This window comes from Engystomops pustulosus, chromosome 3, assembly GCF_040894005.1.
Source record: "Engystomops pustulosus chromosome 3, aEngPut4.maternal, whole genome shotgun sequence".
NCBI classification, from domain to species: domain Eukaryota; kingdom Metazoa; phylum Chordata; class Amphibia; order Anura; family Leptodactylidae; genus Engystomops; species Engystomops pustulosus.
Window position 1 is genome coordinate 46,939,515 of NC_092413.1, and position 18,088 is coordinate 46,957,602.

Below are 18,088 nucleotides of genomic sequence, written 5' to 3' on the forward strand. Positions count from 1 at the left end.
TTTAAAAAACAAAATTTATTAGGTTAACATTGGAAAGTTATAACAAAGATAACATCAACAAAAGGGACTTCTTCATAGTATCAATTTTCCTCTGTTATGATCATGAGAAATAAAAAACAAAAAAATAAAATCTATGAATCAATTGCAAGTTAGTATAGTAAAGATATAGTTACGTTGTTACTGTTGCGAGTTATGTAATAGTAAATTAACAGTCTTGTGTACGAATGCATGGCTACATAGATTGCAGAGCAACATGGCAAGACCCATGAAGCCTATACTTTTATACTGTAGAGAATGCATAAACCTCCATTTTTTTTTTTTAAATGAACCCCCAACATTTTGGCATTTTCTAAATCAATGTAGTACTGTATATAACTATTACCGTATTTTTCGGACCACAAGACGCACCCCAGATTTAGTCATCCAAAAAAGGAAAAATATAGTTGGCACCAAGAAAATATTCTCAGTTGGTCACACACACCAGCACAGCACACACAGCTCTGCTACAGCTATTCACACAAACGCCCCACTTCCCTGGCAGGATGAAATGGTTAAAGGACCTTGCAGCAAAGCATGTGATCAGTCATATGCTTCTGACATCATTCTAGGTTATATTCATGTCGGGCTTGCGAAGAGTGGTGCAGAGGCACTGCCCTCTCGGAAACTGTGTAAAGAGCTTTGTCAGCACTTCACCTAATCTCCAGGAAGCTGGACCATAAGATACAAGAAAAGTTAAGCAAGATTTTTTTTCGTCTTATTGTTTGAAAAATACAGTATATATGAAATATGGGAAACATTAGCAGCTTGACTCCCTATCCTAAATCTGAAGGTGTGGCCTTCACAACTTTAGTGGTGACCATGTAATATTAGGCAGGGCAGTGTCCACTAAGAGTTACCGTTTTTCATTCCAGGCTCAATGTAGGGTCCCAAGTGGTAGTCACAAACCTTTCCCACTGATGTAACCTTTAGAAATGTCCAATTAAAGCTCCTTTTATATGAAGAAAATGAAAACAAATCCTCAATTTATGTAAAGTCCCTGTTTAAATTTCCCATTAGTGTTACATCTACATGGGCAAAGCCCATTTCCCGAAAGCAAGTTTGGTCCAACAAACTCGCACTGTGCAAGGGATTCAACGGATCAAACCTAGAATCACAGAACTGAACAGACACGCGGAGTTCAGTGATTGTAGGTTTGATCCGATGATTCCCACAAGTGCACAGTGCGAGTTTGTTAGACCAGAGGAATTTTATGAACCTAGGATGGAACTGAGCTGAGCATTTGTGTTCAGTTCAGGGATACTAGGTGCCCTCCAGTATATCCTGCATGCCGGGAATGAGTTTCATGAACCAATAGAGCTTGTGGGTAACAGATTTTAAATGTACATACTACTAGGACAGTCTATAATAGCGGCTAGAAAGCAAATAATGTGGCCTTACTCAGTCTCTTTAATGTGACCTAGAGAATAGATGCAATATGCCGTATCCAACATTCCTCACTAACCCTTCTATATGCATCTCATACATAGATTGTGCTATTATTTCTGGTACTGGTATTGAAAATCGGAATACATTCTTGTAAGTCATGTGTATTGCTCTATAACACCTAAAATAAAAAAAGTCAACTACACTATATTCAATATATGCTTTAGTTTTTCGTATACAGCTGCCATACAGATGTATACAGATTCATAGTTACATGTAGTTTAACACTACAGTCAATGAAAAAAAGTCTCCCTTCCTCCTTATCTACTCTAAAGGTGCACTACAGGGGCAGAGATGGAGAAGTAGTAAATTTACCCAACATCCGGACACATGCCTCTCGCTGTGATGACTTTCATGAGTTATTGTGATGCAATGTAGCACGGTGTATCTTAGTAGTAGTTTGCTGCGTGCACAAACCATATAGATTCATGCTACTTCTCATGCATATAAGATATAGTAGTCATCAATCAATACGTTTTACAAAAATCTTCATGCTTGCCATTTCTTTTATACTGGCTTAAAAAGGTCATAGAAAAATCCTTTTCTGTACTCCGGCTATAATCTGATGTAGAATATTCCTATTCTGGGGTTAGTGGCAGCAGTGTAGGTTCTCAGCCTAATATATCAATCACAACAATCAAACTATATTAATTTTGATAGAATCCACCAATCCCAACTACAAAAAAAAAAAATACAACGTATTGTTTAATTTAGTTTATAAATCATAAACTACCTGACCTCTGCTGCAGGTATATCTACACTACTGGGATGTGTGCCTGTCCACAGATGAAGCCTCACTCTATACATTATGTGTAAAGTAGAACAAGGCAAGATGTTCATGACAGAGGATCAAAAACTAAAAAAATATTGTCCAGTTTCTCTGGAAAGCAAAGACACAAGATGTTACTCTGGAATCTTCCATAATAGATCCCAAAATTTAGTATGTGCCTCTGTGATCCAGAGCAGGGTCCTGTCCTGGGCAGCAGCATGATGGCGGCCGTGCTCCTAGCTCCTGGAGGATCTGTCCAGTGTACGTCTACATTATACGTAAGGGAAACTTCAGACATCTTTAAGGTTCAATTTACAGACAAATGGCGAACGGAAAGATCCTAAGTATAAGTATCCGTCGTGCTCGTGAGCCTCACTTATGAAGGTTACCACTTCTCCATTTGGATCATGGAAACTTCTCTTGTAAGATCCCTTCTCTCCGAGCTCCAAAACAAGGCTATACCTGGGGACAAACTTCATCACCGTTTCCTGACTGAAGATCTAGGGTTGAAAAGAGTTCAAGAGACTTTGTTAAGCCTTTATGCATATATAGGCGGTACCCTACTTAAGAACACCCGACCCCTAGTTACAAACGGACCTCTGGATTTTAGTAATTTACTGTTCTTTAGCCCTAGGCTACAAATAAACAGCTATAACAGTTATTAAAGGTGTGTGAACAAACCTACAGACCCTATCTTGTACGTAACCCGGGGACTGCCTGTACTGCAGATAAAAAAAATCATGCAATTTACCTGTAACACTTAGGAGTGTTACAAACTAATATGTGCAGTCCATGTATATGAGCCCTACAAATCTGGCTGCATCTACACAGATGTTGTACAATCTCTTGTGATATCCACTATACATATAATGGCTGTTTGGACAACGGGGGAGATTTATCATACATGTCTAAGGTAAAACTGTTCTAGTTGCCCATGGAAACCAAACAGAGCTTAAATTTTATAAACAGCTGTGGGAAATTCAAAGCTGAGCTCTGACTGGTTGCCATGGGCACCTACAACCGTTCTGCTCTCAGACACTCCTGATAAATCTACCCCAACGTACTTACTCCTTATAGTTGTGTAATAGTAAAGGTCTCAGGTTACTTTACTATTATTCTTGAATGTGTAGTAAAATTCTGGTCTCTGGCCATAAATATTTGCATAAACCTAGTAGATATACACACACACACACACACACACACACACACTCTCTTAAGGGTTACAGAAGGTAAAATTGTATCATGTTTTGTTCCAGATATGAGGGTTATTGAAGTATTTCCTGCTATACACATTGCCTGCTTAAAGCCCCTATGAATGAAGCTTTGGTGCACGTGTCCCATTCACTTTTATAATCACTGTCAGAAAGCCCCTAGAATTTAATATAGCCCTGTACATCTCTATACATACCTTAAAAACTATTTTCTTAATCCATGGTTTGTCTGCTAAGAAGTCCAACATGGAAAATCCAGGGTTCAGTCTTACAGCAGACATGGCCACCCAGTATCCTCCTGAACTACTAGGGCGAATATTATCAGGAAATCCAGGCAGGTTGTCCACAAACGTGTCCACCCCACCCTTGGTGAGGCCCGATACATAATATCTGCACAGAACAAAAGGGGTAAATTGGTAAAGAGTAGGAACACATCTAAAGAAAAATGATGCATTATGGAGATATGGATAAAGCAGACTCTGCATTGGCCTTTCTTAAAGGGAAAATGATTAAATCTACTGCCATTCTGGTCTGATCAATAATTTAATAATAAATTATTAGGTATATTTAATCTTTCTCAAGATAACTTAATAGATCAATAGATTAATTTCTAACAAGGTACATTCAGTATCCAGCTTTTTTTTACTGTCAACAGAGGGCGCAGTGCATAAGCATATAAGAGGTTACTACGTAGGGAAGCACAGCTGGTGGAGGCAGGAGATACTGGGGCTCATTTACTAAGGGTCTTGGAACGCACTTTCACCGGGCTTTGCACCATTTTTGGGATATGCATGGCTTAGACAGGTATCTAACTGGCGTTTGCGATGGGGTTGTGTCGCACGTGATCGGTTTTTGGCTGCGTTGGCTTTCATGTGACATAAATCGGGAGCGTGCCGTTGGACGGTCCGACTGATTTGGACAGAGCGCAGGATTTAAGATTCAAAGTGTGTCGCAAGACAATGCACTTACAAGCACCAGGAAGAAGAAGGTGAACTCCGTCGGACCCGAGTGGGGAAGCGACACATGCAGGATATCGGGCGCATGATCTTAGTGAATCGCGGCAGAGTGCATTATTGTCGGACAATACACATTCGGTGAATTCCTCGGACCGGGTAAGTAAATGTGCCCCACTGTGTGTTCAGGAATTTGTTCAGTGTGTTCTGTATATAGGTGTTAGTGCAATGTGGTGGTCCTCTTGCTTCAGCAAGCGTTACATCCGATTCTCTGCAAAGTGATGAAGAAACCAGTGGTCCTGTCTCCCCTTCTCCCTTGTCTGCTCATTTGCATAACATTAAAGCGGTTTACTTCAGGCTTTTTTTCTAATGCGTGCAGGCAGAATATTATGTAATTTACCAATATGCATCTACTAAAAGTTCTGCTCTGCTATCTGGACATGTAAAGTAAAGCCCCTGGTTCAGACATGTCTTTACTTCATTACTGTCATTGCCCCGTACTGGAGACACGGGGATGCTATGAGTTTATCAATTCACTTCTCCCCTCACAACTTACCATATAACTGCACAGGTAGACTGGGAATGGACAGTTAGCGATCACATGACCCCCCCCCCCCTTCTCAATCTGCAACCATTTTATTAACAGGAATGGCAACTAATGAGGTAAAAAAAAAAAAAGAAGACATTTCCGAACCAGGGGCTTCACCTCACATATCAAGAAAGCGGTGCAGAAACATTGATGGAAAATTACACGATATCCTGCCCCTCACGTTACATACCCCTTTCAGAATGAAACTTGAATAATTAGTTAACAACCAGAAAGATTGTTGTGCAAAAAAAAAGTAGGACGATCAACCTTAACGACCGACTGGACCATAACTCTCAGCATCCATAGGCTACATTCACAGAAACTTATGCACGCCGGGCCGTAGCCAGGGGGACATCAGCAGGGGCCATGGAGAGGAGTGGTAACCCCCCCCCCCCCCCTCTCCATATAAATGCACGGCGCACAGCCGTAACACGGGGAAAATTAGGACATATAACCCCGTATACGGAGCGGTACGGTGCTGCAAGTGTGCTCCATGCAGCCACTGCCGTCTATGGGGGACGTATGTACGGCCGCGAGCTGGTTTCTTATATGGTTTCTACTGGAAAGCAGCCAATTAAATTCTGTAGTAATTTGTTACATATGTAAGCGATGCAGAAGAGGCTTCAGGGAGGAAATAAGAGACAACAAGTCTTTGTTCTCCTCCAGGCTCCATGCTACCAGTATAAATAAAGGACTCTGCTGTGTTGTGGGAAGTTCTTACACAGAGGAATAAGTATTACACGGCACAGCGGCTGCACTTACCTCCGCACACGCGCCATTGTGGTCTCAGCCACAAGTACGAAATCTTCAGCGGGAGAAAGCTGCACGCCATTGGCAAATCGCAATCCTCCCATCAGAACCTTCACTTCCTTTGTCAATGTGTCATACTCCAGCAGGCTACAAAGTAACATAATTGACGGATTAAGGTAATCCCATGACTGTCATGTAGATGAATACACAGGGCTTCATCGCGTGTCAGAATACACCCTGCCTTCAGCTTTCCTGAAAACTAACACAATTGAGCATAATCTGTAAATAGCATTTCCAATAGCGCTGTACATCCAGTATATATGTCAGCGCTATACAGGCTGTCACTTGCTGAATCTGAGGACTAAAAGGGATTTAGGTGATTATGATCAGTCTTTAAAAGGCTGTATATTGTATATTTGTACATCACATACAGTAATGATTGCACGGCTCCCTTGATCCGGCAAAGTCGGCAGGACAGGAGAAATAACAGGAAGTCCAGAATCCTGCTGCCGACAGGTCACGTGACCCATGGTTCAGGCAGACTACACGGAAAGTTTACCTGCATAATTACAGTATAGGTGACCTTAGGAGGGTAAGCTTCTGTATTAGTGGCCAGTCCCTTTAATGCTTATTTAACCATCATCCTCAACACTAAATCTGCACTCGGCAATCTCCGTCAGCTCCGTAGAGATGATTGGAGCACAACTTACATGCGCAGCTATCTGCTTGTTCATCTCTGGGAGCGACAAGGAGTCCAAAGGAGGTACATTTCATGATCATCACCGAGACCCCCAGCGAACAACAAGGTAGGCCCTATCCTCTGGAAAACCCCTTTAAGAGCCATTCTAGTTATGTGCTTTCACAGACTGCAAACAATGAATCCGCAGTCCTTTGTTCACGGCCAGTGTCATCCGTGGGCAAGATACACTCACACACTGATGACAGTAGAGACAGGGGTGGAGGGGGGGGGTCAACCCTCCTCCTCTTCAGCACACCAGACGTACACCCGAGGGCATACGTTCATGTAAATGTGACTAGAGTTACAGATCCCAAATAATATACAACACTTACCGTCCATCATCGGTGCCCTCCATGGCTAGATAACCGTAGTCCCTTCTCTGCCATTTACTGCTGGAATCTGTGAAGTAGATCTTCCGGCCATCGCTTGTCACTGCGAGGTCATTTACAAAGGACATTTTCTTCCCTTGTACTGGAGTTGTGGAAGATACAAGCTGAACCACCGCACCTACACAATAAGACAGAGCATTATATTAATATATTGTTATTACCATCACAAGTACCAACATACTCCAGCATCACAAACCTGTGGTGGGATTTACTTCGAATATTCCTTGGTACGCATCTGCAACAAATAGTGTCCCATTTGGACCCACTCGAAGTCCCAGGGGTCTTCCACAGTTTGGTTCATTGTCCCGGGTTCCTTTTAATAAATGAACCAAAAAAAAAAAAAAAACAACAAAGTAAGTGAATGATAGAATGACATTGTTTCTACACCCAAGACCTTATTGCAAATGGATGGAATGTGTATGTGTGTTATTTCTACCTGAATCCCTGAGTGATAGTTACCTAACCTCTAGAGCCAGTGTGCCCCCTGTCCTCCATTTATAGTGGAAAACACAATAGCAAAATATGGATACAGCACTCTAAACCAAGAACACCAAGGTCAGTAAACAGAGGGGTTGTCCGCTTCATCTGCATTACAAAAACGTGAGGTAAGTGTAGGGGCAGAACATTAGGTAATTTACCAATATACATCTATTAAACGTTTCTTGATATGTAAAGTGAAGCCTCCTGTCTTTTACCTCAGATTTTCCCGTCCATAACATGGCTGCAGATGGAGGGTCATGTGATCCCTTACTGTCCAGGAACAATCATCCGGCAGGGTTATTGCTCATGGACAGACAGAGATCACGTGACCCTCCATCTGGAGCCATGTTATGCTCAGGAATGTCTGGCTGATAAGGTAAAATACAGGGGGTCGGGGTTTTAAAAGTTCTATTTATTAGAAACTCCCCACAAAGTATAACAGTTTTAAATTGCACCCCTCAAACTATTCGAAACAGCTCTTGTTAAGCTTGTTAACTGTTAAAGTATGGAACATGGAAATTAAATAAAATAGAGGTTCTACATGCAATTTTAAAATTTTTATACATAACATTTTTATTTAGCCCTAAAATTTACATCTAGATTTTGTTGTGCCATCTTCATGAGTATGGCAATGCCCCACATGTGGATGTAAACCATGGGCTTATAACAGAGCGCAAAAGGGAAAAAGCGCCATCACACTTTTAGAGGCCAAATTTTGCTGAAACAAATTTCAGGCGCTATGTAGCATTTACTGAGTCTGTAACTTACCGTACCAAGACGAGAGAATCCCCTATTTGAAACCTAAATTCTTTAATGAGTATAGTAACACCCCTGGGGCTGCCGTAGAGGCATTTTAGCAAGGGCAAGACTAGAAGCCCTATAGACATCGTGGCAAGCTATTACTGTGGGTAACCGATTGTTGCGTTCAGCCCCCGCACTGCTGCCAATTGTCAACAGTGACAGCAGTAAATGCACGTTTAGGTGCACAAAGTACCTGCGGACCTGGATGTGGATGGATGATGATACAAACCAAAGGAATGGGGGAAAAAACACTTTGTTGTCATAAAGTTTTTTCTAGTAACTTAAAATATTCATTTATGAAAAGTTTGTTGAGAAGTTACCAACCATTTAAACTTATGCTTTTATCCTTTAAACACTTCTTTCTGAAAGATTACAGTGCATGTAGATCATGAGTGTGGGTTTTATTTTGACATCCAAGACCAATAATCGGCTTATGTGCGAGCCAGTATTGGTTACTGCAGGATTACATAACAATAGCGGAGGTAAATGGAATCATTTAACAAATACAAAGTAATTTATCAAACTTAAGTAGTTTTGTCCAATGATTTTCTGATGTCACTTACCCAGTGAGTGAGAATAACCTGGGGCAATGTCGTGTTTAAACGTGTCCGCAGTAAAAGCACAGAACAGAACCCACATCTTCACACAAATTACTTCTGTAGCACATCCTTCTAGATTTACTTTTCCTGTCTCAGTTATAATAGGTTAAGGCTGGTTTCTCTAAGCCATGATCTCTAATCCTAATGTGGTCCATTTAATGACTGCTGAAGTGCACACGAAGCAGAGCGTATACTCTGCAAGTATTGTTTACAATGATACCAGAACCATGGTTCTAGGGGATATAGAGCCCAAGATAGGGACATCTGAAAAGACGCCCCTCCAGCCTCTAAGGGTGTATTCACATGAAAGTATGCGGGCCGATCGGGCCCACTTTGGGCGCGCTGGAGAGGAGGAGAGGTGAGTGCTACTCAAACCCCCTCACTTGCTGTGCTCATCATACCAAGCCTGGGTGCCATAGACACCTATGACGGGGGCGTATATCTGGCCAGATACACCATTGCCGACCACGATCGTCGGGAAAACACTGCGATCAGTGCTAGCAACTATCGTGGGTGTTACCGGTAAGCCTTTTCAGCAAAACAACTCAGCACAGGGATTAAACAAGATATGATCCGGCATCAGTGAATCAGCATTCTCAATGTATGTTTGCTTCATAATGCATCAAATCAAATGGTAGGTTTCCTTTAATTGACAACCTGACTAAACTATTAATAAGCTATAACTATATTTTATGTCTCACCGCAAGGAGGCCTCCCCAGTCTTGCTATGGTATGGATTTGGTCATCTTCAATCTTCAGAATTTGGCCATCAGCGGTGCCAGTAAATAGGACATCTAGAGGACACACATACAAAGACAGAGCACATGATCAGCTGCTGACATGCTAAACACATAATATTAGCTGCAGCCTAAGCTGGTGAAAGGAGACATTCAGGTTTGCCCGGTTTTACAATAATAGCTCAATATTAGTTATCACAGACACTTACAATAACAATAGTGAAGTTCTACTTCTGAACAACATTTTTTGCAAGTAAATACATATCAATTTTGGTGAATGTACACACAGAACCTAATGAAAGTAGTAGTAGTAGTAGTAGTAGTATCTACCTCCAATGTTTGCCAGTGACTCAGGACCTACGAGCTGGCCTTCATACAATCGCTCTGCTTTCCTCAGTTTCAGATTTGGCTCCAGGACGCCGGTCATCAGAGGAGGTACTTGATAGCTAAAATACACAACATGTACATAGCACAAAATATGGTTTTTTTTTATGGTTTCCTACTTGAGCATTTCCACATGTGATCACAGAAACCAAGTAATTTCCATTCTGACCTATGGTTCTGAACAAGTTAGAGAAGTCAAAAACTGAATTTCAGGTCTGAAATACCCGCAATGAGATCTTCTCACATTCTTTAAACATGGAAGAAGGTTGTAAGATCTTTCCTTCATCTGACAAAAAGCCAAGTTTAAGCAAAATTGAAGATCTATACTGACAAGTAAAACACGCAACAAATGTATTCAATTTCTATAAGCAATTGTAACAAAAGGGTCAATCAGTGTTAAGTATATCTGTGTAACCCTATCTTTGCGTTTGTTAGTAGCAGCAGACCTGTGAAATATGCATGTATATACCAGGATTGTAGCTGGACTCATAGCACAGCACCTCCCCACTGATTGAATACTACAGCAGTTGCTAAGAGGGGAGGGGCTCTGCTATGCCCAATGACCAGTTTTACAGAGAGACCTGATGATGTCACCGGCTTTCAGTACACTTTGTAGACGGACCAAGAAGGGCCAGGGGCATAAATATATTATATAGCGGTGGAGCCTGCAGAGCACATTTTGCATATTTTATCAGCTAATCTGATAATAAATGTCCCCTAAGTAAGATCACCTTCCTACAAAGAACATTAGCCAACGAAAGAGAACCCTTTCGACCTTAGCCTGAAGGATGTCACCTACCAGACCCAGGATACACACCGGTGGCGAACAGACACCAAGGAGACCCAAATGCTCATTGATTTCGGAATAAATGTCCATCCAATAATCCTGATGGATGGGCATTCCCAGACCATGTGGAAAAATGTACCAGTACCATCTCCACATCCAGTGCACATATCTGAGGGGAGTCTGCCCATCTAACAGAGACGCAAAGGGGTCAGGTAAACTTGGTGCACCCATTTGACCTGTATCAACTGATCACTGGCACTGATGACTGTGGAGCGCCAATTATATGTGGCAAATAAAAGGCATTTGGCACAATTTACTATATAAAACACAGGTCTCTGATATTCTTCTCATTGTACTATTTCCAAAAATTATATACATTTTTCCTCTATTTCTTTATGGTTAGAGGTTCTGTCATTCCTCTGACAAGAAGAACAGGTCTGACAAGTCTGTTTATGTACAACCATGGGTTATTACAGGAACCTTTTACCTGTTAGTCAGTAACATTTCTTCTTTTATTGAGAAGATATGTCGCCACACTATAGTACACCGCAGATACTCATCAGAAAACCTCTCATGTTGTCAGGATGACGGCGCCGCAATGGGATTGACCCGAGTGTCATCAAGATGAGCCGTGTGTAGACTTCAGAGAAGATCCCTCATACACTGCAGAAGTCTCCCAGCCGCAAGTCATTACTGCTTCTATATATGTAGTTGACTAGGAGTAAAGATCAGACACCTCTTCCAACGCTATAAAGTCTTTATCGAAGAGATTAAAAAGTGTTATCTTATTACTGCTCCTCAGGCTGACCAAGAGGTGGAGAAGAATAATCCCCAAGTGCTGCGTCTATCAGCTCCGTCCCTCTAAATCGTACTATTAAAGGAAATGTATCACCTATATCTTCTGCTAATAAAAGCCACATAAAGACACACATTTGTTGTTTCTAATCTGTTTTATTGCAGGACTTAAAAGGGAACCTGTCACCAGGGACCTCATTTTCACTAAAGACAGGTTGCAGAAGCCTATTACATGTACTTATTACATATCTGCCTTTGACTTTTCTAAGCATTTGCATTACAATACAATTGTGTGTTGACAAAATCCTGGGGTAGTCACAGGGGCTGGACTTTGGTTTGGATGCATTTCAAAAAACAACATGTGGCTTGTCTGTGTTGCTCACTCCTCAGAGCTTGGCCCCCACCTTTGTGCTCCTGTCTAGCTCCACCTCCTGCTTCTTCTCAAAGGTCACAGCCTGGTCATCCTGACATCAGTGGGGGAGGGACAAGCTGTACAGGAGCACAAACATGGAGACAGCCTGCAGCTCAAACAGGTCACATGTTGTTTTTTGAAATGCATCCAAACCAAAGTCCAGCTCCTGTGACTACCCCAGGATTTTGTCAGGATGCAAGAGTAAGTTATAACACACAATTATAGTATAATACAAATGCTTAGAAAAGTCAGAGAGGCATTTTTGCACTGCAGGTGTCATGGGCTTTTACAATCTGTCTTTAGTGAAAAATGAGGTCCCTGGTGACAGGTTCCCTTTAAGGATCTTAGTATAGCTCAGCAACAGAATGGCTGGAGTGCAATTCCTCTTCTCATGAGATAGGTCACATAGCCTGTTCATAGTTCACATCCCTCCTGGTCAATTCCAAGCATGACCACTATACAATGTTGGGCTTTGTGCCTACTGGACAACGTAGCAGCCACAACACTCATCCAATCCCTGCATTCAGTAAGTCGGGGGAGTTGATGGATGTCAGATACAGACAAAACTGAAATAAATTTTTTATCGCAAAAAAAGGAAAAAAAAAACTGGAAAAAAAGAAATCTTGGAATACCCTTCTACTGATATACAGAGATATGCTTTACAGCTATCCCCTTGACCATAATAAACCATAACCTGGATATGAGGATTTGGAGAGCGTTATTGGTATTTTCTGTAACCTGTGCAGAGGTCACTGTACAGGGAGGAGATGAGCTGTGGTTATCACCTACTGTAAATGGAGTGCTCCTGTGTCATCTATTCTGTCTTATATAATAATCAAATAACTACAGAGAATTCATCTCTGTAGTTCATCTCTACCATACAGACATTTTCTGTCTATTATTAGACTAAATAGCCAGTGAAAATGCTAAATTCCAGGGTTTTTTAAACAGATAGTAACATCAAAAAAAGAAAAACTCTTAGTAAAATATCTAACAAACTCTGCCACGCCTGTCCCTCGGTTGTGTGCGTGTATTATTTTATTTGGCAAAAATATCTTTAACCTTTGCCCATACCCAGGTCTAATTACATTGGATTTACTAGATGCTAAAAAAATTTACATATGTGTGTTGCTAAAGGGAACCCGTCAGGAGGTTTTAGGCCCACAAGCTGTCATCAACATGTTTTCCAGGAAATTATGTCTTTGTAAATTCTGAGAAGCTCAGAAAACAGAAAAATAAATTAATACACTGCATGGGAATTACTATAATAGGTTTCCCATGAGGGGGCCTAGGTAAGAGGAAAAAAAAAAACACCTTTCCAGATACCCATGTCGCTCCGGTCCTTACAGGTTCATGCCCTGTGCCTCAGACACAGGATGTCACTTTAGTTTTTCCAGGGGTTTACACGTCTAGTCCGAGGAGGGCAGTCATTGGATGAAGCAGGACCAGTGACTCCCCCCGTAATGGCAGGTTCAGGTTCAGGGAGTACAGGAGCGAGGCAGGGACAAGAGAAGAATACGATCATCATCTTTTTTTTTTTTGGTCCCCGTCCTTTAATGATGCCTTAAACCCAGAGAGATCAGTCATTCTGGCCTGATCCCTCTTGGCTTAAATAGGACAAATACATAATCAAACTTAATTCAAAAGCTGGTGATGCTGTCCTTGGACTATAACTGAAGCCAGGAGGGGTCATCTTTACCCCTGTGACTCCTTACTACTTAACAAAGCGTTCAAAGATCCATCTCTGCATAGTGCAGACGAGACTATAGAAGGATCATTGTGACACTGTCCTAGATAACAGGTAGGTGATGGTTTGAGGATCTAGATCTAAATAATCCTGGCTCAATTGAGGCTCTCAGCACAGATATATTGGGGATATTTATCAGGGATTTTACGGTAGTTCACTGGCATGCAAGCCCTAAAATAATTGCAATGCCTAGCGAACTGCCAAATCATTTTCCCTTTTACGCCAACTCGGATTAAGGGGGCATGGTCACCCCTGTACACTCGCTATTGCCTGCAATTGTTCAAGCACAGAAAGTCGCTGGTACTAGCTCAATTCAACGCGAACAATGGCCTGCCATAGGGGCCAAGGCACCACATGAGGCGCTAGTGTATGATAATTGTCCCCCAGTGATACTATAATTCAATATGAAGCATGACCATAGGTAGCTGCAGACAGATGGACACCACATTCATGTCACATTATAGACGTACCTCAGAGAGTGCGGCTCTATCGGACTCTCGAGAAAACACAGGGCAGCCAGAGATGGGATCAAGAGTGACAGCGCCAGGCACGTGAAAGTGGCACGGAATACCTTTCCACTGTATGTGCTGTAAAACATGGAACAGAAGACAAACATATGAGAATCTTACTTAAAATACATATATATATTTTTTAAAGGAACTCTACATAATAATAGCTTCACCTACTTCTTCTCCATTACGGACGTCTCCAGTCCCTGTAATACAAGGACAGGAAACTGAGCTCTCCCTACATATATTGGGAAGCAGAATGAATATCAGCTCGGGAGGGTTAGGTGGGAGTGGGGGTTATAAAAGAACAAATACACACCACATCTCCGAGCTCCAAAGTACAAAGAGTTACTGGAAACTAGAATACTCCACCAGTAGGAATGAGAGGAGGGGATGAGGTTGCAGCTAAGGGCTTATTATTATGAATCATTTCCAACATGATTCAAGTTCTGGATTTGCAAAGAGCAATGTGCACACATCATATTACAACATCCCAAACTGTGATCAACGGAGCAGTATTACACCACAGCCCTGTCATCTTAAATGTTGAAACTCCCAACATGACCAATATTTACTCTAAGTGAAAGAGGACCTGTCACCCTTAAAAACAGCACTAGGAGCTGCTTACTAAAGTAACCAGCTCCTAGTGCGACAACCGTCCTAGCAGTGTTACACCGCTAGCGTTATCGAAAACCTCCGACAACACTAGCAGACACCGCTGCGCTGTACACTAGAAACTCTCAAAGGGGACCGGCGTATTCATGGAGGGGCCGGACCACTCCGGCCACTCCATAGGCCGGCGGTGACTGCCGAGCGTGATTGCAGCAATCCCCACCACCTCATGCATACGGCGGACCGATTTGAGAGCGGTCCGGCATTTTTAGTGTACATCGCGGGAGTGTCTGCTAGCGTTATTGGAGGTTTCCGATAACGCTAGCAGTGTAACACTGCTGGGACTGTTGAAGCACTAGTGCCGTTTTTAAGGGAGACAGGTCCTCTTTAAAACTAAACCTAGAAAAGTCATAAAAACATCACAGCCCTTCTTCACCTTCTTCTATCCAGTTCTAATCACCTAATCTAATCATATTGTTCTAATCACCACCAACATGATGCTGATGCCGTATCCTGAGGATAATACATGTTCAGGGGCCCAGATAAATACCGTATATAAAGACTGAGCTCATCCATGTGCGCTACTCACTGCCCTGACTCCAGCTGAAAGTCAACTGGCTGCAGCAGCCTCCCCGCTCTGCTCTGCCTTCACACAGGACAGAAGGGAAGGCTCCAGATCCAACCAGTTGTCTTTGATCCAGTAAGTAAGAGAAGAGGAGAAATGGAGAATATTTATTTATATATTAATCAGTAACATTTCTACTCCAGAACTGCACCAACGTCTGCCTATAGCAGTTGCTGGGAACACCCTCTTCACACCTCTCAACGTTGCTTGCCGTGGAGGTAGCATAAAGGGGAAAATAAACGCAATTTGTAGCGGTTCAGAAGCAATTGGGATTATTTCAGTTCTTGTATGCCAGAGTCAATGCCCTCCTATGAGTCAATAGGTGTTTTGTTACGAGATGATATGGGGTCTAATCTCATCCACATAATGCAAATAAAAAAATGTATGAATAAATCGACAACTCAGTGCAACCATTCCCCTTGTCACCGACTGGACATGATCAGAAAGTGACACACAAGAACTGGTGACCTCTAGGTGTCAATCCATTCCATTTCTCACAGGGATAACAGAGGATCAGTCATAATAAGAGAAATGTGTTTATTACTCCCTTTCAGTGTTCTTCATACACTACTTATGCCTGTGATTTCCTATATTCTCTTACAATACTCGGGTATCACAGTCACACTAGCGTAACACTATCTTTTCAGGTTACAAAGGCATCAGAGGAATTATTTCATTTTCTGCCATGACAGCACATCCCATCCATTCCTCACGTACGCCCTGCATGTGTCAGCCTTTAATGAGCCTCTGCTTACAACTTAAGGTGGAGCCACATGATGCTGGTAAGTCTTCCCATACACACATCCTGCATTCCTGAATGAATGGCCACAAGAGAAATCATAGGGCTACAGCTTACAATCGCAGACCATTCAGTGCCCAGATTTTTCATGGACCGACCACAGTGTTGCATATGGGACTCATGATGTATATGATACAAGATCACTATGATGTCCCTATCCCTGCACTATGACTGGTCTGTGGACTGCCATTGTCATCTAAAAGACATTCTCATAAAGAATAACTTCACAATGTACAGACGTATAGCTGTAGCAGTGTGTTATATTCATCCTGTCCAGAAATATAGAAACATTGTTATTTTCTTCAAGCATCACACCTGTCTACAGGTTGTGTGTGGTATAACAGCTCAGCTTTATTGAAATAACTGCAGGATCAGTGATGTAATTCCATACATAACCAGCACACAGGTGAGGCGCTAATAGATTTTTTTTGAATGGTGGACAAACTTTTAACATAAAGAAGTGCAATCTACAGGGGAGTTACAGCACATGGATCACTGAATGGGTCCAGTGACAGTGGATGTTCAGGCGATCAGGACACAAAACCGCAGGCGTCTGATGTGTAAAGATCTGCCGTGTGAACACAACCATAAATGTCAATGTCCATATATTGGGCAGATCTGTGAGGGTCACCATGATGTCAGAGGGGCCGTTATCATAGAGCACCCCTGTATACACAGTACACCCCCGCCTATGGCACAGCCCTGTACAGTAACACGCCTATCACATGCCCACTCATTGTGCCCACCTGGTGCTGTGCGTCTCCTGTACCAGGGTGTCATCCGTGATGACCTGCGGGCGGATCGGCCTCCTCTGGCGCAGCCCGTCTCCCTCCTCCATGGTCACGAGCTGCCCATACACCGGAGCGCTGACACCAAGGGCACCGCGCACGGGCGCAGTCACATACAGTAAGAAGAGGCCGTCTGCGTGCGTCAGCCAATGAGCAGAGACCTGTCATCCGCGACACCCAATAGAAATCGGCTTTTTGTGTCATCCCCGCCTGACCAATAGGGAAGCGCGGGCCGGGGTACACGTGAGCGCGCAGTGACCTCTCGTCACCTGACGTGTACTGCGTGTGCGCGCCCCCGTGATAGGAATGCTGGGACTTGTAGTGTCACATGTTGTGTCTGTGTTATAAGGAAACCTAACCATGTGTCACAGCATAAAGTAGTACTACTATGTATAGACAGCACCATTCATAGGCTTTACAATTCCTAATAAGTTACATTACAGGAATAAGGAATGTCTGGGGGCACATATGTCACTGCTGCACATGCATGTATTTCTGTATTAGGCACATGTTCATGTAAGTAATAAGTATGGGTCAGTTGTTCTTTAAATTGCACCTAAAGAGTCCCTAATTTGCTCAAAAATAGGGGATGAAAAAGATACATTAGGAACAGGGCAGATTCTAGACAAAGTGGGGCCCTGGACAAAACCTAAAGTGGGGCTCCAAAATAAAACTATTTTATGACCAGTCACAGTCAGTAAGAGCCTCCCCCCCCCCTTAGTATGGTAAAACAAACTGTAATATGGGAGAATTTTATAGGATATAGATGATAGGGAGATTGATGGGCAGCACGGTGGCTCAGTGGTTAACACTATAGCCTTGCAGCGCTGGTCAACATCTGCAAAGAGTTTGTATGTTCTCTCTGTGTTTGTGTGGGTTTCCTCCGGGTCCTCCGGTTTTCTCCAAATTACTGGTGGGTTGAATAGATTGTGAGCCCCATTGGGGACTGTGCAGCGCTGCGTAATCTGTGTGCGCTATATAAATAAAGAATGATTAATTATAATTATTATGATAGAAGATAAATATGAAAGATGATTTCTAGATACAGAACTTTAAAGTAGATTATATATACAGTAGATGGATATGAGAGATAAAGTAGAAGAGAAATAGAAGATTGATTAGTTAATAGGT

General features: G+C 42.4%; 1 protein-coding gene across 2 annotated transcripts; it reads right to left on the reverse strand.

Annotated features, from left to right (window-relative positions):
• APMAP (adipocyte plasma membrane associated protein) lies at positions 1–17,102 on the reverse strand. 2 transcript variants are annotated; one of them, XM_072140681.1, is made up of 9 exons: positions 16,916–17,102; positions 14,095–14,211; positions 9,830–9,945; positions 9,464–9,556; positions 7,079–7,195; positions 6,826–7,000; positions 5,767–5,901; positions 3,660–3,852; positions 1–2,751 (listed from the first exon to the last, which is right to left on the reverse strand). In XM_072140681.1, exons 1-9 carry the CDS (start codon positions 17,005–17,007, stop codon positions 2,542–2,544), a joined length of 1,248 nt encoding a protein of 415 aa, XP_071996782.1. In that variant the 5' UTR covers positions 17,008–17,102; the 3' UTR covers positions 1–2,541. The 2 variants fall into 2 exon arrangements, with proteins under 2 accessions (XP_071996782.1, XP_071996781.1); XM_072140680.1 differs by lacking the exon at positions 16,916–17,102 and adding an exon at positions 14,311–14,443.
• Positions 17,103–18,088: the final 986 nt, after the last annotated feature.